General features: G+C 39.5%; 3 protein-coding genes across 7 annotated transcripts in view; all 3 read right to left on the bottom strand.

Moving 5' to 3' along the window:
* The window catches only part of slc12a6 (solute carrier family 12 member 6), a 28,380-nt gene extending 27,314 nt beyond the window's left edge, over positions 1–1,066 (bottom strand). For all 4 annotated transcript variants that reach the window (XM_022768145.1, XM_022768147.1, XM_022768146.1 and 1 more), the window contains exon 1: positions 951–1,066. The gene's annotated coding sequence lies outside the window, so the exon portion shown is untranslated. The remainder of the gene's footprint in view (positions 1–950) is intronic.
* An 831-nt stretch (positions 1,067–1,897) lies between these two features.
* nop10 (NOP10 ribonucleoprotein) lies at positions 1,898–3,960 on the bottom strand. Its single transcript, XM_022768191.1, has 2 exons — positions 3,771–3,960; positions 1,898–2,313 (listed from the first exon to the last, which is right to left on the bottom strand). The coding sequence occupies exons 1-2, from the start codon at positions 3,822–3,824 to the stop codon at positions 2,173–2,175; spliced, it is 195 nt and encodes a 64-aa protein (XP_022623912.1). The 5' UTR covers positions 3,825–3,960; the 3' UTR covers positions 1,898–2,172.
* Positions 3,961–11,315: 7,355 nt separating this feature from the next.
* Positions 11,316–27,058, bottom strand: part of lpcat4 (lysophosphatidylcholine acyltransferase 4) — a 17,745-nt gene continuing 2,002 nt past the window's right edge. The window contains exons 1-13 of one of the 2 annotated variants that reach the window (XM_022768172.1): positions 20,078–20,192; positions 18,416–18,779; positions 17,494–17,606; positions 16,714–16,774; positions 16,291–16,349; positions 15,185–15,219; positions 14,679–14,733; positions 14,309–14,391; positions 14,048–14,173; positions 13,776–13,932; positions 13,177–13,269; positions 12,701–12,836; positions 11,316–11,946 (exon numbers count right to left, since the gene is read on the bottom strand). In XM_022768172.1, coding sequence (XP_022623893.1) covers positions 11,762–11,946; positions 12,701–12,836; positions 13,177–13,269; positions 13,776–13,932; positions 14,048–14,173; positions 14,309–14,391; positions 14,679–14,733; positions 15,185–15,219; positions 16,291–16,349; positions 16,714–16,774; positions 17,494–17,606; positions 18,416–18,779; positions 20,078–20,167 — 1,557 coding nt within the window. In that variant the 5' untranslated portion in view covers positions 20,168–20,192 and the 3' untranslated portion in view covers positions 11,316–11,761. Of the gene's footprint in view, positions 11,947–12,700; positions 12,837–13,176; positions 13,270–13,775; positions 13,933–14,047; positions 14,174–14,308; positions 14,392–14,678; positions 14,734–15,184; positions 15,220–16,290; positions 16,350–16,713; positions 16,775–17,493; positions 17,607–18,415; positions 18,780–20,077; positions 20,193–27,058 lie in introns of those variants that run through there. The other variant, XM_022768173.1, reaches the window with a different exon arrangement.

Raw genomic sequence — 27,058 nt, 5'->3', positions numbered from 1 at the left:
AAAGACTAACAACTGATTAATGAACCTAGAATATAACCATTAATGAAAAAATCCTTAGTTTGAGCCTTGCAATGTTTTATCAGAGTTAAATGAGCAGTACAGGGCTGTAATGTTAGGTGCTTGGCTAATTTTTTCAGTAGGGAGGTAATAAATGGGTGTTTAAGTGCCACAGCATAGCACCTGAGCTCATATCCAAAATATTGTTACAATTATTACAATATAATTAACTAGATAATAATCCAAAAATAAAGAGATAGTGTCGTCCTGGTCTCGTGTTCAATCAGTCTCAATCACAGGGGTTTATGTAAATTCAGCTGTAATCATTATGACCCAGGGACAAGCATATAACCAAACTAGCCTTTACCAATTAAAAACAAAATCCTTTAATTAGTTTCAACCTGCTGAAAGCCCAGTTGTTGCTGATGCTCGCTTGCTAGCCACCACTCAGTTGCCATTCTAAGCCAATTAAGCTAGCCATAATAATTCTGGCTTGAACCGGTCAGTAAACGCCTCCCGATATTATTACACATTCAGACCTGGCGTTGTAATGAAATTATAAGAATATGTGTTGCTTCAAACATGACCTTAAGACAACATTTTCATGACAAAAGGAATGCGGCATCTGGCGTTAAACCGCGGCGGTTTAAACGCATTGAGACAAACTGGTGGAGTAATTAGCCTGTTATTGGCAAAGTTGTGATTTTCGATTAAAGTAAGCATCGTATAATGAAGAGCTGCGCGTGAAGCACTCAGCCATCACTTCTATAGATACAGGAGGAGGGGGTTGTATCGGGTGAGGTGGTCACTGACGGTACAGCTAGCCGAAGCTAGCGTTAGCCATGCCGCTGATAAACTGTCAACTCCGCGGACCTCCTCAGATATCTCACAGACAGCGACAAACGCCCGTTGAAGATTTCAAACCCCACACAGCAGTCACATAAAGCGCATACCTGTTTGAAGTTTCCCGTAAGAAATGCGTCCACCATACGACTGTTTTCAGTTACATCTGGGAAGAATTGGCTCCGCTCCCAGGTTTTCACGGCACTTTTTTGTCCAACCGACCCAACAAAAAGGAAACATGCAATAGCGCGCGGCAGGTCCTATTTCCCTTGCCGTCGTCCCAACGGCTTGCGCGTGCGTGATGACTAACAAGCTGTCATCGCTACCTGGGAAATGTAGTCCTTGTAGCCCAGACATGGATTGTCTCTGTTTCTACTGTTTTTAAATCTGCCTGCTTAAAATGTATTACTTAAATGTTGTAATAGGTTAAAAATCGTTTATAATGATGACACGAATACTTCATTAGAAATTTGAGGTACTTGTACCTTACTTATTTACTTGTGTTTCCACTTTATGGTATGTTTACACCACTACATTTAAGAGGGAAATTCTGTACTTTTTCTCCATGACAGCTGTAGTTGTTACTTTTCAGATCAAGAGCTTGCAGCTCTGTGTCATTTTAAAGAAATTCATAATAAACATATAAAACACAACAGCGTTTAGAATTACGCCATTGGTTCCGATCCTTCTTGTCTTGTGACATCTTACAAACACTAGTGTGCTATTTGGTCACATTTCAGAGTTGCTAGCATTTCCACTGGTCCAATAACTGTTCAAGTTCCCAAAAGGTGAAAGTATCCAATATTTCAAAAAAGCCAAGATTATGGAAAAGTCAAAATAAATAAATAGATACAAGTTTGTTTAGAACTTTTCTTTTTCTCCTACCCCATTATTCATCTCACCAGTTGTGATTCTTTAGCAGGCCGTAACCCCTTGGTTGCCTTCATGCTCTATATGGAAGCATTTACTTTGTTACGTTTCCCCCACTGATTTTAGTCAGGTTTTATTCTTTAATTTGTCACCTACTCTGGATTTTATATACACTCAGACAAAAGAATAGAGTTTATGAACTGAACATTTATTCAGCATGAAAACAAAATCATAACAATAACCTAAACTGAATGTCAACAAATTACAGCACATAAAAAAATAATCAATGACAGCTGATATCCAATGCAATAACAGTCCCTTCGATTTGGGCCTGGAGCTTTCCTGCTCTTTGCTTTGCAGTCCTATCTTCGCCTTCACCCCTCCAATTCTTGGTCTCCATCGATCCACCTCTCCCTCCTTCTGCTTTCACCTCTGCCCTCTCTCTCTCTCTCTGTCTCTCTCTCACAGAACAGGTCTGGGCTGCTGGGTGAGCAGAATGCCGAAGCGTTTCTTCAACATCACCCGATGTCGGGAGAACTTGTCGTCTGGGGAGAAGCGGGCTGGATGGGCCGAGCTGGTGGGCTGCCCGTCAGGACATATCTTCTGTTGGTGACAAAGAAGGAAAGAGAAAGCTCAGTTGATTTCAGCACTGGGAGCGATGAATAAAAGACTTTTTATTGATAGTTCATATATTGCTTGTTTAACACTATTGCTTGTTTAATCATCTACTTCAGTGGTCCCCAACCTTAAAATAAGTGAAGTCTCCTTGCACTACATCATCATAGGTCACATCGATCTATGAACTCTAGCCAAAACATGACTTTGCCTCTCTAGTGTCCTTTGAATCATTGTTTTAGGGCAGAAAAGGCAAAACCATCCAGGATTCCCAAGAATAAAGTCTAGAGGAAAATAAATAAATGTTATTGTATCTAAAACATATATATATCTTTCTTTCCTTCCCTGTCCTGTTGATAACCTCACAACTCCTCAGATTTATTGTGTGCTTTGTAATGTTAAATCAGGCAACAGAGATCTGTATTATTGAAAGTTATGAACCTTTCAGTCTTGACGATTAGACATTGTGGAAAAAAGTGAACGTTGCAGCTGAAAACTTATGACTGAAAAGTAATAAGCATATAAAACTAGGTATGCAACAATTATTATTACTGATTAATCTGCAGATTATATTTTCAACTAATTGATGTACTGTTTTGTCTAAAAAATATCAAATGTCAGTCAATAGTTAAAAATGACCATTGTAATTTCCCACAGACTAAGATGAAGTCTTTAAATGTCTTGCTTTGTCTGAACAACAGTCCAGAACCCAGAGGTATTCAGTTCACTATCATGTAAAGGAAAAGCAGTAAACACTCCACAGCTCATACCATTGCGGCAATGACTAAAGCTAGTAAATGATTATAAAAATAGCTACTGATTAATTATGTCAACCAACTAATTAATAAATCAACTCATAGTTGCAGCTTTTATATAAACTGGATGTTAAACGTAAACCAGGAGAGAATGAGAAATAAAGGAATATACATTTACATGTTTTGAATACTTTGTTTATTTTTTGCTTGCAAGAAGTATGAGAACACAAAAACTTGGATTCTGGTAGCCTGTGGAGAGTATTTAATGTCTTGGATATCTGGTGGAATAAATTATTTGTCACAAATTGATTGATTATATATGATAAAAAGAACTGTTGTCTGCAGCTCCAGCTATCTGATTATTCCATTCAGTGCTAACGTCCAGCTGCATGTTACCTGTGATAAGACTTCACTCGCTGATGTTGCTTTTTGTTTACGTATGTCTTTTATTTCAATGAGCTTTGTTTGCCCCATGTTAAGTTTAACAGTCGAATTACAGGGTTTAAATCATTTTCGCCTCGGTCTCCTGTACGTTAACGTAATAACAATTATGTACCAGCGTTTCCAGAGATCGAAAATGTTCAACGAGCTCAAATAAGCCTCTATATCGACGAGCTAGAGTGAAACTAGGAGCAAAAATACATTAATGGAGAGTAAAGTCACATGTTGGGGATGTAAACATAACGTTACCTTCAGAGTGTAGACTCTGTCCCCCTTCTCGTCCACGTAATACTGCAGAAACATCGCGGAAAGCACTTGTTTTGTAGATCCACAAAAATGAAAAAAAATAATAATATTAGCTGACTTGTATCGAAAAGAAAACAAATTTTCTCCTTCAGTTTCCACGTGCAGCAAAGTTTCTCGTCGCCCGGATGGCAGAGCGGATATCCGGTTCTGAATTCAAAGCGCTCGGCATTCTGGGAATTGGAGTCTCCTAATATCCTCCTAAACACCCAAAGTCCCTAAAGGTCCCTAAAAAAAAGTACTAGCAGAGAGACACGAAAATGCTTCTGAGCTTCAAGGTTGATTTTTAACCTTGAAAAAGAAGCTCTTACCTCAAAGTTCTCTTTCTAGATTTCTTCTAGAGCTTTCAGCCACTTGTAATGGGCTTCATCCGCAGATGGCTAATGCTCACTTGTTAGATAGAAAGTATATGAAGCTTTTCATGTATGAATATCAATATAGATAAAATTCAATGAAACATATTTTTTTTATGTCTCCCACTTTGGAAAATAGTGGCTTTTGAAATGTATTCAACAAAATATAAATTCACTTTGTCTACAACTTTCATTTTAATAAACTGATTTTTTTTCTTCTTTCTAGAAGATGTTTTGCAACACAACTGTTTCAGATTTCTGACACAATCTGGTAAAATTTTTATTTATGAGACTTTATGGAGTCTGGAATGTTTACATGCACAGAACTTTTAGTCAGAAGTAAACAAAAGTCGACCTGAATCAAGTTTATTTTTAAAACATGAGCAGAGACAAACTGATGAACACATTTTTACAGCATTGGTTGAAGACTAATCATCTCCCACAAGAAAGGTAAGCCTGATGAGAAATATTTGAGCGATCCACAATGTGTGTTATTTTCCACTGACACTGTTCTCTCTGATAATTAAACCTGTATCCAGGGTTTTGAACGTTCAGTTAGTATCTTGAGCGTGTGCAAACAAGGTTCAACTTCTCACTTTTCACAAAGGATGAGTCTCCTGTGTTTTAATCACTTGTCATGTGGAAATGCTCCTTAAAATTATAAATTTAATAGAAGCAGTTCATTTAATCATTAATTTAAAAAAGATGCTTCAGAGAAGAAACATGGTAATTACTGCTTGTTTAAGGAAAAACATGGACCCAATTGTTCCAGGCTCTAATATTAACAAAGAAAGTAATATATGTTGTTTATGTATTATAAATTTAAGTCATCACATAATGCTTAATGAGTGAAGGTACATTTTTGACCAATACAATAACAACTCAAAGTCTCCTTACTAGCTTTTTCTTGAGCTTGTAACAGTATCACACAGTTTACCAGCAGATGGAGGCAGTTTGCATATAGCTGCCATGTAGATGGATCTGTTCCAACGCAAGCTCTCGTCCACAGATGAAATCATAGCAGCTACTGAGCTTCTCAAATGCACAATGTTATATATTACTTTATTATCTTGCAGATATGAACCAACACATCCAGGCACAAATTTAATCAGATGATAAAGGTCTTGAGAGGCAAAGGGGCCCTCAAACACAAAAACAAACATTTAAGTGAACATAAATAATAGTAATGATGATAAAATAATTTAGTTTTTTGCATCATTTTTTATTGTTTTCTGTTTGCACTTTTTTCTATTACTTGGAACTACACACTAAACAATCTCAATAATAAACAACGACAATGGCCAAATTACAAACTGCTGATATTCACTATTCACCTTTAACAGTTACACAGCGACAGAGATAAAGAATGGATCCAGTGCCGATTTATCCACCTGAGATCATCTTGTCTGACAGAGAAGATCATCGCCTGTTTCCTACCGACAGATCTGCCTCACAAGAAGAGCTACACATCCATGAATTGTCAGATAGCAGCGTTGGGCAGCTTTGTTCATCGGAGCCTCATCGGGCGAGGATGGATGAGGTGGCATCCCTGAGAGCTTCCACTGCTGGAGAAAGGAGGTTTGCTCATTCTGAGCAGAACAGAGACACGCCATCTTGGACGAAAAAGGAAGAAAATCCAAACCAGCAAACTCTACATTCCCTGCCAAGCCTGATGATGGGCCCCACCCACCCCCAGATACAAGCCCATGAGAATCCCTTTAACTTAACTTTCATGCCCAGTATTTGTCCCCCTCTATTCAACCTCCAGGCTTTATCACCAGGCGTCCAGACTGACGTGACACCACTTGTACCAGAGCTCAGAATGACCCCCTGGTTTGGTCAAGAGGCCTGCTGGATGAATACCACACCCAACGCCAGGTGTGATTTTAGCCCCTGTGTGTTGTTCCCATACAGCCCATTTTCCCCCCCTCAGTCCTGGTTCCTCCTGCCTGAGGCTCGCCCCGTTTGGTGTGTGTGTCCACAGTCTCAACCTGTCCAGCAGCCCTGCGAGCCTGACCTGTAAGGAACACACATCAGACAGCATTATATTATTGTATCGACTGGTCCATAATTAAATCATGACTTTAGTACTGTATCTAATATCACATGTCTGACCCCAGGTTGTCAAGGAAGGCAGTTGAGCCAGTTGGTGAGCAGTTAAATGTGACGCCAAAGTCTGCAGGAAAAGAGCAGAGTAAAGAGAAGGCCAAGTCAGAAGGTCAGAGGTCAAGGCTTTATATCTAAAAATCGACATTACCTTTCCCCTGAATTATCTCAGCAACTATTGGATGCATTGCTGTGAAATTTTGCACTAACATTCATGATGCCTGGAGGATGAATCCTTCCTGCAGGACACAGAGAGCTTATGGATGCTAAGAAGAAATGAAAATGGTTAAAAGTCAAACTGATTTTTTTACTTCTTTTATCATCACAGAAAAACAGCAGAGAAATGATGCATCTGATGAGGAACTACAATCCGCAGAGTCTGTGGTTTCTCCTGGATCTCTTCTCTCTTTAGATGAAGAATCGCTGGCAGAACGCGCCTTTGAAGAATACATGACGATCATGGACTCCCTCTGTCCCGATAAGGTCAACAGCTTTGGGTTATAATATAAAATCTAGAAAAATTTACATTAAGGATGAATGAATGAATGAATGAAAAGGAGAATGTATTTATTGTTTCTAAAAGAATATCTGTTTAAGGAGTTACTAAAACATTCATAAGAAAAACACCAAAAATACCTTTGAAAAAATCCTTAAAATCTAAAAGTTTGTTCAAAACAGCCAATATTTCATTATGAAAAAAAAAAAAATCCCAATTTTTCTGCTGTTTTGATTATTCTCAGATTCATGAAAACGTGGAGGTCAAAGAGAGTGAGGATGAGGACGACGAGGATGGAGAGAAGGAGAAACTAGAGACAGAAAACAGCATCTTTCTGGAGTATCTGGATGAACTGTGCAGCGATGAGGACTTTGTCAGAAAAGTACGTCAGGCATTAGTATAAAATGGGAGAAACTTAAGTGCATAAGTAGCGACTTTTAAATTAAATTATTCTCCTATAATTTCTTTTTAAATTTTGACAATATTATTATCTTGTTTGCCACAAAGGTTTAAAAATATATCTTGTGTGTCCCTGTGTGCTCACTTCTTTGTCTCAGGTGGAGTCGACACTGGATACAGAGTTCCTGGAGTCCCTCCTCTCTTCAGACCCGGATATCCTCGACTTTATCGCTCTGGAACCACAAGAGAAAGAGGTAACATGAGAATAAGTACAGTAACAGATGTGTATTATTGCCTCGTGATGCGGCAGGTCGATCTAGGATTAGAAGAACAAGTGCCATTTTGACCATTAACATCAACAATACTGCGCCGCTGTGAGTCAGTAACCGAGGGTCACTGAACCCTGCAGTTTGACCTTTCTGTAAAAATAAAAATGTGAAGTATACTGCATATTTATAAAATTATTTATTTATTATTTATCTTTTTGTTTCTTCTTTCTGACTTTGCAGGCGACGCTGCCGGAGCAGTCACATCAACCTTCTGCCAACTCCAGCAGCGATCCTATAACTGACAGGTCATCTCTGGTGCGTCTCTTATATCATTACTGTAGTTATTATGCACAGTGTGAGGAGTTAGATGTATATATTTCTTTTACTGTCTTGCTGCTGGATGATAAGACATGTTTCAACCTGGGCCTGTGGAGCCTCAAAGATTTGGGCGTTTATCAGGCAGGACGGGTCTAAAGAAAGATGCTGTTGAGCTGAATTGTGACAAATGTAAGATGCAGGGTTGTTGGCCTCTACTGCTTCAATTTTCACAAATTAAATCTGCCCCTCCCCAGATTTTGAAAGCGCAACACTAAATCTCTACAGGGCCCTTTAATTCTTCTTCTTTCATCTCTTCCTCTCAGCTGGGATCGAGACTGAATGCAGAGCATCTGGATCCCCCCGTGTCTCCAGATCCAGAATCCATTGACCTTTTTCCACTGAATGAATTAAAGCAATGGGTAACATGATACTTTTTTGCTTTATGACGACAAGTATTAAGTCATAATTCTATGAGAAAAGTCAAATGCTGGGTTGTGTATGAAAAGATGAGATACTGCATACCTGTTTGCATCTGGGAAAATGCCACAAGAAAAATGTTAATTACCTTAGTAAGTTTTTCTTCTTCCTGTTTTTCCTCTTGGTTTACAGGTGTTGGAGATGACTGTGCAGGAACAATCACATCAACTGTCTGCTGACTCCATCAGTGATCCTGTACCTGATCAAACATCTCAGACACCTATATTGGATCCTCCGGGCAACTCTGAGACCAATCCAAACCACGATTGGCAAATTGCGCCTCTGCATACAGGATCAAAGGAAAGACAACTGCCAACTGATGGTTCGCCAGAACACTTCAGTCCTGTTGATGCCTTGTCTAGTCTTTGTCACGATGGCTCCCTTTTCATGGAGAATACTTTCACTTTGTCTCCACATTCCGCCCCAGACGTTCTTACTTTTGACTTGGAGACAGCAGACCATGATGTATTGGCAGCCTTATTTCTTGCAGATGACAGTGGTCCAATCGTGTCAGAAGACGCCGCAATGTCCCTCTCAAACTTTGCAAACACCCAGTCAGCTCAGTTGTCCCAGAAGACCAAGAGCGGACCTCTACCTTGGGAACCCACTGCCTCCGAGTCCCCCTCAAGTTCCAGTGTTGCAGGGTCAACTGAAGACCCTCCTGCACCTCATTTCAGTGCTGATTTGTTGACCAACAGCCAATCACAGTCAGCTGGCCCTCAAGCTCTAAGGGTCCTGGCTCGGAAAGCACTTCCTCCTCCCCTGATAAGGGAGTCTGAAGACCAACATAGTCCCAGACACATAAACCCAGAGTCCTCGTGCCTAAAAGATATGTCACCCAAAAATGACCTTAACAATGCAATCCCTGCGCCAGCCAGTTCGTCCTCTGTGGCAGATTCCCATCCAGACTCCTCTGATGCTCAAGTTGATGGCAACTCATCAGGCTCAGTGCCTGAAGAACAGATATTAGAGTCACCAGAAGGACTGCCAATTTCTCAAGAATTAGCGTCACCTCGCATTTTCTCTGAATTCAGAACAAGAGAGCGACGTGTCACTGAGAAAAAATGTGAGAACATTTTGGAAAAAGGTGCTAGAACATCAGAGACGCCAAAGAAAACAGCTAGAAAAGCAAGAGAAGAAGGGATGGCTAAAATGAGTTTTGAACAGAAGGAAGAGAATAAAGAGAATGAAACCAAACTCGTCAAAGTCAGACGCAGTCAGAGGCTGTCAGTTCAAAATGAAAAAGAGAAAGCAGGACTTATTGGTGGATTCAAAACAGAGAGATCAGACGAGAGGAAACCAAGTGAAAGGAGCATTAAGAAAGACGGGGTAATTTATGAAAAACAGAGCAGACGGTCCTCGGGAGGAAGACAATTATGTAAAAGAGAGGAGAGTAATTTTGAAGAGCGGAGCCAAGGAACAAAAATAACACACACAGTCGAGCAATTTTCCGAGATGGGAAAGAATGAACAGCACCAAAAGCTCAGAGTGGAGATACAGAGACTCGAATTGGAGTCACTGCCCTCGCACTGCTCCCCTGCCTCTGCCTCTGAGGACAAGGTAGAAAACACTCTTTCAACCACAACACCACAAGAGAAAAGTGAAAAGGATGAGGAGAGTATAAAAAGAAAACAGGAAGGGATTCAAATATCTGGTTTTGTAAGGAGGAGAACTAGGAGCATAACTACTGAGGAAAAAGCACAGCTGATTCCTCCTTCTGCTTCTGGAGATGGAAGGAAAAGCCAACACTCACAGATGGAAACAAGTGAGATAGAGGCCTCACCCGAGAGAGAAATGCAGGACAAAGTAGAAGTGAATGTAAAGGAGTATGCAAATGAGTCTGTTTCAAGTCCGGTTAAAAGAAGCAGAAGCAGGGAGGATGAAGAGGAGAGTAGCGAGACAGCGAACGATACAAATAAAGATTTGCAAATAAAGGTGGGCAAGGTCAACGAGGACTCTGCAAACCTCAGTACCGTCTCTCCACCTACAGCATCATCCCAGCAGAGCCCAGGAGTTCAGACAGCTCCTCCAACAGACATGATAATGATCGATCAAGGCGGCCAGAAAGCCCCAGGGGAAGCACCACTGAATGACAGAGATGAGCATAAGCATCCTCTCTCGAGCCTGGAGTCGCCCTCTGTGAAAAATCCAAAATTATCCCCCAGTCTAGATCCAGAGTCGATTCAAGTGAACCAGCAACAAGGCAAAACAGTAGCACTAAGTGAAGACGGAGCTGGTGGACACAGTGAGGTCATGCAAACGAAGACTTGTGATTTTTACAGCTCAACGTCACCAAAGCCAAAGGTGTCTAGTCGCAAACCAAGTCCAGACCAGACAGAAGATGGGAAAGGTGAGGGGGAAAGGGCAAATGGAGAAGAGGCAAAACACCCAAGCCTACCGCTGAGTCCGATGAAAAGATATCGGCAGGAACATGAGGCTTCTGAAGAGACTAAGGTAAACGAGACAGAAAATGTGGGGATTGAGACGGAAATCATCAAGAGTCCGATGAAAAGAGCAAGGTGGAAGATCAAGAGGGAGGTTGACTCTAGGAGAGCTGAGAAGCAGAGGCAAACATGGATTGAGAAAGGCGATGAGGGGTCAAGCAACAATGATGAAACATTTGGCGTCTGTACACCAAGGACAAGAAGTAAAACAAAGGCCGTGGACAAACTGATTTCAAATCCATCTCGTTTGACTGGACAAGAAACTTTTGAAGGTGAAAAAACTGCAGGCAAGACGCCTTCAAGAGATGAGAGGAGTGCAACGAAAACCAGAATGAGTCTCAGGCGAATCCAGGTCCCACGCTTTCCTTCTAAGAAACAAAGGCGGCTCTCCAAGTTACCTACAAAATATACGGACTTTATCTTGCACAAACCAAAGGTGATGGGAAAGAAAAGGCGGGAAAAGGAAAAACAGAAAGAGGTGGGAAAAAGACGGACAACCCAAACAGCAAAATCTACTTAAAACAATTCACAGTTTAATTAATTGTTAACAAAAAACTATATTCATACAAAAATGTAAGAAATAATTCATTTACAGAATAAACTTTGAGTGTATAGTTTTTTTTTTTTGCACATTCCATTGTCCCTTTAAAAAAGATGTTTTTATATACATAGGAGGAAATTTTATAAATAAGACATTTGATGGCTTCAAATGACAAAAGTGACTGAGTCCTTTCTTCATGGTAATTAAAAAGGCATACAGTTAAACATGCACACACCTTCCAAGTTCCTGGCCTCAAAAACACACACACACACACACTTCAGAAAGCCACTGTAGCATACGTTCTTTGGCTGTCCAATAATTGCAAGATTGACATGAGGATTTAAAAAATGCATCCATACATCCACACACATACTGTGTGACACGAAACTTTAAAAATACAATACTTTGTCGATGATTATTCTTGTTCAAACTGTCTCATATCTTCATAACTGCACTTGACGATGATAAGCACAGAAAAACTCAACATCCTGCAGAAAGAGGAATCCGACTCTCATTTAATATTCAGAAAAACCCTCATTCAAACTTCTTGTTGTAGTGGAGGGATCCGTTGCTGTTGTGCACGTTTCCGTTGTTGTTCACAGCCTCCCCATTGGCCAGCGAAGAGAATGGCAGGTGAGAGCCCGCCTCCTCAGGCTGCAGGTATTCATTCACTACTCTCTGATAGGTCGGGTGGGTCGTCAGCACTTGGAGCAGATTTTCTGAGGAAACAAAGCAGATGTAATGAGGATTTTAAAGTGTTTTGACCCTTAAATATCACCTGATGAAACACAAATGTTCAGTCAGGTGTCACTTGCCTTTTTGCTTAAAAGTAAATTGCCTCAAGTTTGACATTAAATATCCTTCTATTATTATTACCCCATGTCAAAACATTTCACACTGTGTAAGCCGTAACACACTGGGCTTCTAGTTTACATAAAGTAATAACTTCTCACAGCAGGGAGGAAAATTAAAAATGAACAGACAACCTAAACTGCCAATAATGAAGAAGAGCAATCAAAACAACAAACAAAACCTTACACAGGTTTCTATCGATCTTTGTCTTGTCTTGTCAATGTTTGTCTTTGTATGCTACATACCTGCTATAAACTTAACTGTCAGCATAAAGTGTTAAAGGAGTAACAGCAATTTCTGAGGATTCAAAGTTCCCTCATTAATATGCAAATTTATGCAGCAAGTCATACCAAAATCTTATCAGATCACACGCTTCAAGTACTATCAAGTGGTATACTTCATTACTATCAAGGTTCACAAGAATGTGTTTACAGACACACACAAGCATGACGACATAATGTCCTGTATACCATGCTCTACAGTGGCAGGACATAAAAATTATCATTTTGGCTATGTCCAAAATCACCCCCTCATTCACTACTATAACAAACAGTAGTTTTTAGTTCCCTTGATAGTGAGCAATTAAGTTAGATAATTAGATAATTATTCAGAGTCACTGACCTTCAGTGAGCTGGCCTTGATTGGAGGCCTGCAGGTACAGTTCAGTGGTGCTGTGCTGAGGAAGGCCCAGCAGCGCCCCCATGAGGTCTGACAGGTCCTCTGCACTTAGACTGCCTCTGCCTTCCCGGTCAAACAGCTGTAAAACACATACATTCACAAAATAAATAAATACATAAATAAAATTCATGACTTAGCAGGTCAGAGAGGTCAATGACAAAATAATGCAACACATTAGATGCTTTGCATTTTGACAAACTCACTGTGAGGGTATTCTCTCCAGTCATCAACATTTTATACTATTTATAGTCAACCATCTAAACCATTTTATGCATGGAGGCATAAAAAAAAAATAAATAAATAAAGATTTCAACACAAAATTCTTAAAGTGTTTCCTGCTCAAGTCGTACAGAGTCTGAGAAAATGCAACAGATTACATTCAGACATTCAGACATAAAAAAAATACAAACAGTACTTACACTGAAAGCTGTGTGAAGTAGTGATTTGATGCTGACAAATCCTGAGAGGGCAGCAACACTCAAATAAAACTGTCTGAAGTCCACAGTTTCATCCTGAAAAAAAACAAACAAACAAAAAAAACAACATATTTTTGGTGAGGTTTTACTTAATATTTCTATTTTGTGCCCCCCACCCCCCTCATCTGTTTCTGGAGCACAGCACAGAAACTGAAATGTACCTTTAGCACAAATGTCACAAAACTATTTCGTAATCAATAAATTACACAAAAACGAATGGATCAATCAACGGGTAAAGCTCTAGAAACAGTACTCAATATTTTAAATGTTAAATTCACCAGATTTGACCATAGTTGTCAAAACCTGTGGTGAAAAACAAACATCTGCCTCATATATTTACTGCTAACATCTCACAGTGTGAACTCTCCCAGCAGCTGTATTAAAGCCATAAAACAGAGGACATTTAGTTCTCTGCTGCACCTGTTACCTATAAATACACAGGTGGAAACGACACCAGTGAAAAATGCCCTCTTGGATGTTGTGCAAGCAGTTAATCTTGTTAGACACACACACACACACACACAAAAGAAAACTGCTTCTACCTTGGAGTAGAGGTCACAGACAGTGACTGCTGTCTCTCTATCTGTCAGTCCGAGAACAGAGGCAAGCTCCTCTGCACTGGCCTTTGACGCCTGAGCTCCAGACTGACACCTGTCAATCATCCGGTCCAGTGCTGCTTCCACTTCAGATGCCTCCAGGCTGAGAGAGAGAAGAAAGGGAGGAAAATTATAATAAAAAAGGCAATTTGACTTTTTTATTAAAGCCATAAAACATTTTCGGCCGAGACCGAACATCAATGAGGGTCCTCTCTCACCCGTTTTTCAGCAGCAGTGAGAGCGTTTTTCTGGCAGGGGACTCCAGTGGAAGAGAGAGACCACCCAGTTTACTAACAGGAACTCCACCCTCCATCACATAGTCTGTAGCTGGGATGCCAAGGGCCCTGAAGCACAGCAGAAAAACGCATTATAAAAAGCTGATTCACAGACACCTTCAACCCTGTAGTCCCGTTACTGTGGACAGATCAGTTCCTTTGAAATGAGACGTAGCCCTGAAAATTCACCTCTGCACTACTTACTTGGCCATGAGTTTCTGAACATTGTCTGCATACAGGTTGGGATCATTCTTCTCCTCCTGGGATGGGTTGTAAACTGGCAGGAACTGTAGAACAATAAAAATAAGGCAACCATTGTTCTCTCTCATGTTTAGTCACGGTAACAGGGGAAGGTGGGACAGTGTGAAGTTGCAAGTTTGAGCAAAACAAAGAGGCATTTATATTTTTCATACACTCAAACTTTCAAAGAGTAACTTCACATCAAGCTGAAAAATACCTTCTCCTGTTTGAAAATGTCGTGTTTGACCACACCTGACATTACTGATGAATGTGATCAGTGGTGTGCTTTGCTGCACCTGTTACTGTACGTGTTTGTGAGGTGAAGGAGTCTTACCTCAACAGTCATGTTGGTGTAAAACTGTGAAGCTGTGTGCCACAGTGCCTCAAGCCTAATGGACAAAGAGTCAATATTATATTTCAAGTAGAAAAAAAATTATATCAACAGCAGCCAATTCAATGTATGTGTTCTTTTCCTTACCTGACTAAAATGATTACTTGACAGCAAATCGCTGAATTTGGCCAAAGTTTGGGGCGGGTAATGTGGATTAAATTTATATTATGACAAGCAGGAAATGTAAAAGCAGTGTTCTTCATAAAATGTGCACAGGTTTAGTTACTATGACATCCACTGGTAATGGGAGTAAAATTGTTGAAAACACTGCTGAAGTCTAAAAAGTTCAGCGTCCTTGAGGTTCCAAGTTTACTCAACTTCCTGCCTATGTAGAAATCCTGTACTTGTGCCTCGACTTCTATGCAGCCAGAAATGACAAACGATGAGCCAAACCCCTTTACATTAACTTGCTTTGACAGATATGGAGAAAGAAAAATGGAGGAACTCACCAGGTTGTTCCTTTGTATGTCCAGCGTACAGTATCCTGAGGGTCATAAAAGGACTAATCAAACAGGACACAATACAACAAGGTACTAGAACAAACAAAAAGAACCATCCTTAGCAACAGACAGGCTTTTTTTCATAGCATGTGTAATTCTAGACACATTCCCCTCATAACACACCCTGACAGGAACCAGTGTACAAAACACTGGCCTGGACAAGTGTTACTGCATGTTCAGGAACATAACGACTGTCTGATAATATGTAGGAGAGTGTAGTGTATACACTCATATTTGGTCACGAAGTGACAAGGTAGACATAACAGATAAAAATGAGACAGAGTTGTCAAAACAGTACAAAGCATCTTGTGTGTGCAGAGTTATGTTACCAATGCAGCATGACAGTTTCTGCTGTTAACGTTTGTTTTAAATATATCTCTAACAACTTGTACTTACATGGGGCTTTTGTGCACAGTGCTGCACGCCTTAATTAAATCTGATTACTGTGTTTACAAACGCAAAGTGAACTTGTGGTCTGGCCCTTCTTTTGAGATTATGTCACTTAAAGAAAGGGTTTTTTAAGTTAATGAAGCCTTAATGTGCCTTGCTTTACTTGGGAATTCCTTCCCTTTCTTAATAATTAAATCCCCTTCATTATTTATATAACAACAAAAATGTTTTAAATTTTATATGTTAGTTATTTTTTTTGTTTTACTTGCATTTTAAATTTTCTTTTAAATATGCTCTATTAATGAATTTGACTTGACTCGACTCATGTGTTCTCAAAACATACAGAATATGCTTAATATATTGTTCTGGATATTGAATCCCAGGGCAGAGGTTTGTTTGCAAAATCACATTTAAAGAGACCTAGCTAGAGTTGAGTTAAGTGTCTTCTGACTCTGAGGAAGAATTAACTTAAATTTAAAGTCTCAGTCTCCCTGGACAAAAACATCTTGGAAGTAAAGTGTTGAGTTGACCCAATTTTATCTTCTCTAATAAACCTTCACAGGACAACTGGCAGCTGAAGCAATCAAACCTGTCATGTTTCTCGGTTATTGAATGTTGTTTCAAACCAGCAGATCAACCTGCCACCCCCTAATAAGTTCACTCACCATCTTGTTGGGGTAACGCAACAGAACAGGCTGGACTGGGACTCCGGCAAGGAAGGCACCTGATGATGAGTGACATGGAAAAAATGAGACATAGTGGAATTAGACAGAAGTAAAAGGTGCAGAAGAGGAGTTAACCATCCAGCAGCAAAACAATCACCTGCTACGCCTTTTCTCTCTCACACGACTCATTCCTGCATAATCTGTACAAACAACTGTAGTATGTTGTCCGTGTCAGACATCAAGAAAAACCAGATGGGATTGGTTTCTCTTCATGTTGTTTACACTCATTCATTCATACATACTGATTCACAAGCACAGGACGGATGTAGAAAGGTACCTGGTAGTAAACAGGCTATAAAAACCTCAGTTCTTCTCAATCTCTTTTTTGTTTTCATGTGTCGATTTCAGACTGCCGGTACTCACCAGGCTTGAATTTGATAAGAGCACGGCCGTTAGTCGTGGTTCCCTCTGGAAACATCAGCATCTAGCCAAGAATTAAGAAATATGACTTATGAGTTTAGACCTGCGGTGGTAACCCCCGCTCTTTGCACTTCCAGCAGGTGAATTTACAAGCCTTTTGACAACATTTACAGCCTGAAAAAAGAAACATCTTTCCACAGACGATGTATCTTTGGGCCATTCTGGCCTCTGTGGTTATGTTCAGACAGACTGGTTTCAAATTTGACTTAACACTGCACCTTCTGTTCTTCCTTACTAAAATGTGCATAAGGACTGGCCTGAAGTAACTTTAGCTATTTCTGAACTGTAATTAAGGATGCATTAAGAAATGGATTCCCTTGAGGGTGTAAAGTGTGTTGTTCCGCTTTTCTTCTATCTAGCAGGTCATGTTCCTATCCCAAAGACTTTATCTAATACTGAGCAGCTGTTTGCTTGTGCCAAAGCCACAGATTTACAAAACCATCACAGGCAGTAAAAAACTAGACAGTTACATATACAGTCTATTTTCTTAATTTTTCACTAAAAACTTAAGTTTCTATGAGCTTTGCACTGTGTGACTTCCGGCATTACCCCACTGTAATTGTTGAAAAGTGTGATTGAATAATTTGGTAGTATTTGCCAGATATGTAAACAAGACTACAGCCAAGAAGAAAGATCATCTCTGTCGTTTTACTTAAAGCCCTGTAGACTTGCGTTGACAAAAGATAATCTGCATTTGTTTGAGTGACCAAACAAAGGTCTTACCTGAGGCCAGTAGCCATTGGAGGTCAGCCTCTCTGTGACCTGGGTGACTGCCTTTTTCCTTGACTCTGGATCCTTCCTGCTTACTAGCACAGACTGGTTGAACTCAAGCAAAGCTGAAACGCAATTGAAATAAATAAATAAATAGTCACACAAGAACAAAATTAAAACCAGAACCAAGGAAGGAGTCCAGAGCAAGTTTGCCAAGAAAGCAAGACAGGAAGTACCAGAGCAGACAGAGCAGATTAGAAGCCAAAAGACTGAGTCACTTGTTTATCTTTGGACTTCCTTGAATACTTTTACTGTCCTCTTTACTCCTCTATTCCAAATATTAATCTTGGTTTCTTGCCTAGTAGGTGAACAACTTGGGGTGAGATTCCCCATCTATGACTACACTGTACTGTGAAGCACAATAAGGAAAAAAGTTTAAAAGGGACCAAAAATATATTGGTGAAAAGATTATGTCATCCAGGCACTTGCACAGTTAAACGTGACATAAACAACGAAACAAATCCTGCCTGACTGGAGCTAGCACAACTATGTCTGTGGCAGAGTGAATAAAATTTTTGCCTTTCCCTGTCGGCCCAATGTGATTGGCAGAAAGATGAAACTCGGCACAGTTTCAATATTTCAGCTCATGCAGCCTGTTTGCAAAACTTTCACTGGTTTTATGTTGTTGTGAATGTCTAAAAATGTCACCCAAACATTTTATGTCAATATTAAGATTACATCAAACTTCAGAAAGGTTCAGGTGCAGAAGAAGAGCAGCATAAATAAGGTGGAACAAGCCAGTTTTTTGCATTTCTGCTTGATACATAAACAATGAACCAATCAAAACTGTTGCCAATTAATTTTCTGTCAAGCGCAAATCAGATTATCCATCTGCAATTCGATAAAATGGTGCAACTGAATCACAGCTCCTCACCTCCTATGACCGGCAGGCTGGTGTTCTCCGACCGCGACACCACCGTTGCCAGCTGGGATGGACACAGAACCAGCATGTCCAGAAAGCCGCTGTGGGGCGCCACAACCAGCACTGGCGCCTCCTTCAGATCTGCCCTGCGACCTTTCACCTTTACCCACAGAAAGCCCAGGGAGAAGAAGACGGCTCGGCTCAGCAGCCAGACGATGGGATGGAAGAGCCAGTGTCGCCAGCCTGTGACGGGCCGAGAGCGGTCCTCCTCAGACAGGCCGGCCAGTCGTAGCCGGGCAAGAGGCCAAATGATGAGAAAGAAAAGGGCCGCCAGTGTGATGCGTAGAGGGAAGAGGATACTGCCCAAGATAATGCCCTGAGGATAAACACAAAGTACAGTCACTGACATGGCAGGTAATGAAACCCTCACACACCATTATGAAACTACACTTTCTAATCCCCCGTCCCTGCATTAAGGATTTATGGTGAATTCTGATGTGCAGGGAATCAGTCTGACTTCTGAATGTTATGAAATGTTCTTGTTTTGCATGTGTCAAGAGCTCTGTCAGGTGTAATATTTAACAGTGGAACACAGTTTACTGCATTGAACACCAGTTTACCAGTTTGGATGGCTTCATTTTGCATATAGTTGCCACATCTTGATGTAAACACGTGTGGCAAAAATATTATAATTAACATCATCATAGGGTTGGGTTACCCAGCCCTCTTGACATGTCTGTCAAGAGTTATGCAACACTGTGGTATGGGTTATCATCGGTCATGCCATGTCTATGTTATTTATAACCTTTAACATTTATAACCCGTCTGTTTTGCTCAGGCATCATAGTCAGAAAGCACTGTGAAAGATACAATTAATGTATATTTGCATTATCAATTAATATGCTTATTACTTAACTGATCAATTGCTTTATGGTTTGTTCTACATAACATCAGAAAACAGTTTAAAATGCAAATTCAGATCCCAAGAAGATGTCATGAAGTGTCTCATTTTGTCCAACCAAGAGTCCAAAGCAACAACAATATAAATATAGAACTATGGTTACAACTCATAGATATTTTCTTTTGATTGATGTGCTGATTATGTTCTCAAATCATCTTTTTGTCTATAAAATGTCAGAAAATAAGGGAAAATGCCTGATATAATTTAAAGCATCCAAAGGTGAAGTCCTGCAGCGTCTTTTTTTTTTTAGCTCAACCGTCCAAAACCCAAATATATTCAGTTTATGTAGACATAAAAAGAGAGAGAGGCACCAAACTCTCACATTAGAGAAGCTGGAAACAGTAAATAATTTGCATTTTTCCTTAAGAAATGAATGGACGATTAGTTTTCTGTGGATGGACTAATTGATTAATGGGCTTATCTAACCGTTGCAGTTCTACAGAGCACCCTTATCACACTGACTGCTGGCATTAAAATCAAGCACATTGTCAGTTCGTGTTCAGAAGTGAAGGATCTGTTTCAAGGACAAACTTGACTCCTGCCAGTCAAATTACTGCCTCATTAGTTTCAGGTGTCATATGTTGGGAGATGAGTTAAGCCCTTGAAGAGTACTTAGCTTAGAGCTAGAGCTTAGTGGCTTCTCTCCATTATTTAAAAAAAAAAAAAAAGAAGAAAAAAAAAGTCAAATATGGAGACTTCGGTTTGACCGTTACCCTGATCCTCTGCGCTCGGGTCAGCTTCACCCCGTGGATAAACGGATGTGGATAGTCGTGTGTTGTTGAGTGACAGTCGTATTCCTCCATGGCGACAAGCCAAAGCTGATAGACAAATTAGGCTTTAAAAAAAACAAACAAAAAAAAAAACAAAAAAAAAAACGTAAAAAAAAAAAACTAAACAAAAAAAACAAGACTACAATCCCTTTTAGGTTGACAACACAAAACTTCCAAAAACTGAGCCGAACAACTTGTTCTAGATGGATGACAACGCCGCACTTCTTTTTAAAAAACCGTTAAAGTGTCTCGCGCAGTCCACTTTTAAAACGTTAGCTAAAACAACCCGGAAACGACTGAGGATTATTCCAACGCGACATAAAACAGCGAAAAATAATGAACAACAATAACAAACTAAAAACAAACTTCCACAGTGTCTACACTCCACATGGTGAAACACCCACGCTGAGGAGAAGACGCCCATCCTTTCTCTCTTGTAGTCTCTCCTCACCTGTCCCGCCCCTTCACACTCTGACAGCCCGGCCTACCGGTCAGGCCAGTTGAGTCAGACCCTATTGACAGACCGGTCCCCGAAACCGGGGACCGGGTTGTCAAGCGAGGCGATTTTGGGGAGACGAAGTAGGTGTAGAAGTCCGATACTGCCAAAGAAAAGATGAAACAAAACAAAACAAAAAAAAAAAATATGTTACATTACCCTCATATTGATACTACAGAGTAAAGTAAGTAAAGATTATGAGATACTGAGTCAGTATTTTTAGGTAATTACGCAACAATATGAGTTAGTGAGTCATGTTCTGTTATGTGTCAGGTAGCCTGACATGACTATGCCATGACTTTTTTTTACCTTTTTTATATTGTGACTTTTTTTTTGACAAATTCTTGATTTACCATTACTTGTTTATCCCTTTCTATTCATCCATTATTTTCCTCCTCACTAAAAGTACTTGCCTTTTACTTTTCTTTCTTTCTTTCTTTCTTTCTATCTTTCTTTGTATCTTTCTTTCTTTTAAAACAACTTTACCGCCAAGCATGTTTAATTTAAACAGCTGAACTTGGACACATCATTATGCTACTTAGCCTACTTTACTTATCAACTGCTATGAAAACAAATGGACAACAAATATACAAACATACAGTATCTTTAACAAATTGTTGTATGTGAAGCAAAGTAAGTAGCCCATGTAAGCATATAAATATTCTAAATATTGTATGTATTAAACATGTATTGTATATCTAAAGTATACATAAGTAAGTGTATGTACTTTCATAAGCTACTGACTTCCCTTTACATAATAGTGACTATGTTTTTATGTAAGAACTATGTTTATGTATATGAAAACAAATGATAAACATACTATCTATAGCATATACAGATTGTATTTGTCAGTACTGGTAAAATATGCTTTACTAGAAGCCCTTTAGGTTGTGGTATAGTGACAGAGGATGGTATTTGCAATAAACATTCACAAACACTTTCATCACAAGCAATTGTGAATAAAACTATAGAAAAATCTGCCCAAATGTGATCTCATCAGTGGGCTTCTCTTAAAGTCTGTGAAAAATGTTTGAAGCAACAAGATGCAACATTTTCATATATACAAATGTCTGTTTTATTAATCAACTGGCATAAAACTTTACAACGCTGGCTCAGCCTATGTATGAGAAATTTTATATTTGCCTTTCTGGTGTGACCTACAAGGAAGTAGTACATCAAAACTGCTTTGCAATATTATGGTGCAACCATTCTGATATTTTAAGGGGCATTACTCTTTGGAGAACTGACACAAGATAGGATATGTGTGAGGGCTAAATACCATGTACTAAAGCATGTTTCTTTGTTTCAGTTACTTTGTCTGGCTTTAAATACTTAAAAAATCAAAATACTGTCTGACTGCAAGCATTTCTCTGACATATATATTAAAGCATATGTTCTTTGTTTGTAAATGTATTGCATTATTTTGAAAAAGAATTTACTATTCAGAGACAGCCATGGGTTAAACAGGAGATGTTTGGTGAGTGCAGTGGAGAAATACCACAGTACTGTTAGCAAAAAATGACAGATTACCAAACAATAACATTCCCATGAGTTAACGATGAAGAACTTGGATCTCATCTTTTTTCTTTTGTTGTGTATTGGCATGTTGGTCAATTCATTTTACACCTATTCACCCATGAATATAAGAAAGGCTGTAAAACCTCTCAACTACCTGCCACTCAAGTTTAGCCTCTGCCCTACCTGACTGCTATTGTTCTGTGTGCAGGGTGTTGCTGCTGATACCAAACTGAGGAATAAACACACACCCACAAATTAGTACGTTAAAAAAGCAGAAATAGGAGAGAGAATGAAAAGAAGCGGTTAAAAAAGGACGAAGAGAGTCGAGAAATTCTGTCAATTTGTTTTTAAAACCGCTGTTTATTTCTGGTTGCATTTTTATATAATGTTATGTTTATGAACCATTTATAGGTTGCCAACCTCTCAGTACAAGTTACCACATTTTTAGTTTGTAGTAATAACAAAACAAACCCTGTTTAGGCAACAGGGGCAGAATTTTGTTATTGTAGGATTGCTTGTATGGAAGCTCAAGCTGTACTTGCTATTTATTTAATCCCCTTCAATTACTTAAAAAAATCTAATAAAAGTGATTATTTCAGTTCACATTACAATTATGCGGTGCTCCTTTGGTCATTTTTAGGGTTATTAACCTTTTTAACAATAAGGACCATATTTGTAAATGTAGATCATTTTAATACATCTTAACCAAATTAATAAGAACACAAAACTATTCATAATATCAGTAAATGGTTCAAATTACAACATATTATATCAACAAAGTAAATGCAAAGAATGTGCCAAAATAATTAAAACTGAACACTAATAATTACAACCAGAAAATTCCAGGGAAATTTTGAGTGCCATGGGGGCTACTGCCGGGATGAGTACATGATTTATTTCCAGTGTTCAAAAGTCACCCTGATCATATTCTGGTTTTGAGAAATGTCTTGATATAAAAGACTCTCATATAAAACAATGTCACGTCCCTCCATCATGTATTATGTGGGAAATATCTCATATTCTGTGTTGTTTTTTTTAATAAAACAAGAGGCAACATGTCTTCAAACTGGCATTTAAAGGGTTAAAATCCTGAAAACTAATAAACATTTGGTAGGTTTGAGCAGAACTGAAGTGGTTTAAGAGATGTATGCAAAAAAAGCATCATATTGATATGTGATGATTTTATAGCATTTTCTTTGGGTGTCCTTTTTTGGACGCGAGGAACCCCAGAGGGTACAAAATGTGTTACCAGTGTATAATAGACCTGTAACAGTAACTGACATTAGATTTTAAAAATATGTCAAAAAAGACACTTTCTTGCAGAAATCCATACCTTCAGCTGTAACACAGCCAAAATGATCAGCTAATCAAAAAAGAAAAGTGAAGAAAATGTCCAAAAAAGGACAGAGGGACCCCTGAGGGTTAATAAATCCCATGAACCGCTATTTAAATTACCACTATTATGTTTTTTTCGGTGCTAAATTTAACATTATTGGGGAGGAGAGCAACGCGACTAGAAGTGACAGCGAGAGAGGGCTAGTAGCTTCTCCTCTCCTCTGTCTATGCGGGGACCGTCACAACTTCATTCACTCATTTAACAAAACAAAAAGAGAAGCAACAAAGGAAGCAGTAAATGGACTTACATATTTAAGACCTAACTAAATGTAATTTAAGACCTAACATGTGGATAATGTAAAGCTAGCGGAGCTTGGAGAGTGGGTTATCTGGTTGCTAGGCGCACGCACGCACACAGGTCAGGAGCTGCCATTGCCTTGGCAATGTGAAAATCTGCCCAGAATTTGAGAAAATGAGTGAGTAAGCTCAGTGCGAAGACAGAGTGAGATTCTTTTGAAAAAAAAAGACGATTACATTAGGTGTCAATGAGAGTGAGACAGGTATTGCTGCCGGACTCGGCACCCCCGTTTAAATTTTGTGCAGACCCTGCCTGTCAAAGTTACATTTTATGAATCCCAACAACTATGTCTACATTTTCAGAAATAATTATTTGTCTCTTTTTTAGCGGTTTGGCCGTGAGCTCGAGTTAAAAATAAAATAAAGGTTTTTACTGCTTCACGCACTCTAGCCACTGACGCTGTCACTCTAACTTTTGAAGAAAAAGTGATTTGCACTCCTCCTTTGAGTGCTCATAGTTTGAACAGTTTACATGTTATGTAAAAACAGTTCCTGTGTTTTTTGAGGAGAGCAGAAGTTTTCCTCCGTTTTATAGTTTGAATACACATTTCTACATCAGGTATGAGAGAGCTGGGTGACTCAGAAAAAAGGTGAAGATTTTGTAGAAAAAGGTGAATTTTGTGGGTTTCTAAAGAAAATTCCAATGCATTCCTAATGCATTATTTATTCCCAGTTTTTTTGGGAATAACTTTGGGGAAAATTGGAATTTTAACACCAAAAGTCATAGCACCTCTTTCGGGATCAAGATGCACGTTTTGATGTATATATTACTTGGGGTTTCGGGGTTTTCTCAAAGCTGCGGGACGAGTTACGCGCAGATTTGGTGGAAGAATAATAAACCCGAAAGAGAATATTAATAGATGTGAGGCACCTCCTCTCAGCTATTCTAGCTGTAGAGGAGTGCCCCAGAGCTGAGCACCCGTGGCACCATAATAATACATTAAAATAATTGTCGCGAAGCGCGCTGTTGTTGCCATTGTGTTCTGCCTTTTTGCTTGCCGGTGTTTGCCGCTGAAAGTTCGTGTGCAGTTAGTCATGTGACCACCTGGCTCTGTTTGATTGGTCAAACGGAGTCAAACGTCACCAGTGACTGCATTGATTGGTGAAACGCAGTCAAAAGTAGCACTTCTTCTTCACAAATATACTCAAGTAAAAGTAAAAGGTATGTTGCAGTTAAACTACTCTTAGAAAGTTTACAATTTATCCTAAAGTTACTCAAGTAAACGTAACGGATGTAAATGTAGCGCGTTACTACATACGGCACTCTGGGTTTCACTGCTCACTCAGAAGAACCGTAATACTTCCGAGATCACTTATAGGCTAATTTACATGGGTCTCCACCTCATAGGCTATTCAATATCCCATCACAATAAGGACTGTTATTAGTCTTGAATACATGTGTGGTTTCTTATGACGTTTGCTGAGGATCCCATCACGTCACGGAGTCTGCGCAGCCTGATTAGCATACAGAAAAAACACACGTTACCCAGGTGACTGTGCTGCACTCAGTTGAAAATATTTTTATATCATGCAAAAAGTTGAACAAGAAAGAGCAGAACTGATAACACAATCAAGGAAGACTGTGCCGGTAGAGGATGACATTAAAAGTACAAGAAAATTCCTGGAGAAATTTTGAATGTTCCTGCTGCTTGGTGCTTGTACTTCACTCCTCTCATTTCAATCTGCACAAAGGACGTTACTTTCAGCTTCATTCATGTCGTAGAGACTCATCCTGACTCTGACCTCAGTCACTGCAGCTGTCCCTCAAAAAGGCATTTGAAGCTGTCACGACTGGCCACAATAACCTCACATTGATGGTTTCAAACCCAGATTTGTCCCAACCACAGCAAGACATGTATGCACACTCGTACATGCACTTACAGAAGTTGATCTGCAACTTAAACATTACCACAACAACAATCACAGCCTCCACAATGACCATTACAATAAAACAACACTTCTCAAACAGATTCAGTAAATACTGAACATTATAATCCTCATGAAGGAGGATTTACTGCAGGCCTGTTCCATTATACTGCATTAGTTTCATCCAGGTTAACCTAATACATATATATGAATTAAAAATAGAATTCAAGGACACAAGTGCTAAAACAAATCAGCCCTTTATTTAAAGTTTACCCAATATACAGCAACACTTAATAAAATGCATTTCTTTGAACAGAACAGTAATGGGGTTAATGGAGCAGAGCTAAGTAACTGCAGACTGTCTTAGAAAGGTTCACTGTGTAACTGGTGCTAGATGTCCTGAACTGTCCGTCTCATCTTGTAATACCACTGTCACTGTAGCGCAATAAACTTATCATAAACTAACTAATAGAACTTGAGGTACAGGTAAAACTGATGATCTCTCTCCAGGGCTCCTCACCCTGTGATAGTGAGTCATGTGATGACCTTAGTTTTCTCAACCGATGCCCATCCATCCACTGCACCACAGCACATGATGCACTGTCCACGACCTCCTCAGCAGCAAACAGCAGACAGACACGGTCCGAGAGCAGCTGCTGAACATATGGAGCAATAAGAAGCTAAAGAGACAGATTTCCCTCAGGAGCTGGTGGAGACCAAATAAAGAACTAAAAGAGAGGGAACACTGGACTGACATCATCATGAGACATCAGGTGACACAAACACCACTCCAAATGCAACAAATCAAATATAATAAATGTCAATTAAAAGTTATAAATCTCTTCCCTCCACAGTCTTTCCCCCAACAGTCACATGTTGTGATTGTCTGAGTTTTTTTTTTTTACCAATAAAAAATAAAAAAAAAAATGCTAATGCTAACTGCTAATGCTAACAAGCTAGCCCCACCCCATGTTCTGCTTGTCCGTATTTTTTTCACCAATAAAGAATCAAATAAAAAATGCTAATGCTATTGCTAGCTGCTAATGCTAGCAAGCTAGCACCCACCCCCGTGTTCTGCCTGTCCATGTTTTTTTCACCAATAGAGAATAAAAAAATGCTAATGCTAGCTGCTAATGCTAGCAAGCTAGCCCCCACCCCACATTCTGCTTGTCTGTTTTTTCATCAATAAAGAATCAATAAAAAAAATGCTAACGCTAATGCTAGCTGCTAATGCTAGCAAGCTAGCCCCACCCCACATTCTGCTTGTCCACGTTTTTTCATCAATAAAAAAAATGCTAATGCTAACTGCTAATGCTAGCAAGCTAGCCCCCACCCCACATTCTGCTTGTCCA

The sequence above is a fragment of the Seriola dumerili genome, unplaced genomic scaffold, assembly GCF_002260705.1.
Source record: "Seriola dumerili isolate Sdu_G_001 unplaced genomic scaffold, Sdu_1.0 BDQW01001435.1, whole genome shotgun sequence".
Lineage (NCBI taxonomy): Eukaryota > Metazoa > Chordata > Actinopteri > Carangiformes > Carangidae > Seriola > Seriola dumerili.
The sequence above is the reverse complement of the archived record's forward strand: the minus strand, read 5'-3'. Positions and strand labels throughout refer to the sequence as shown.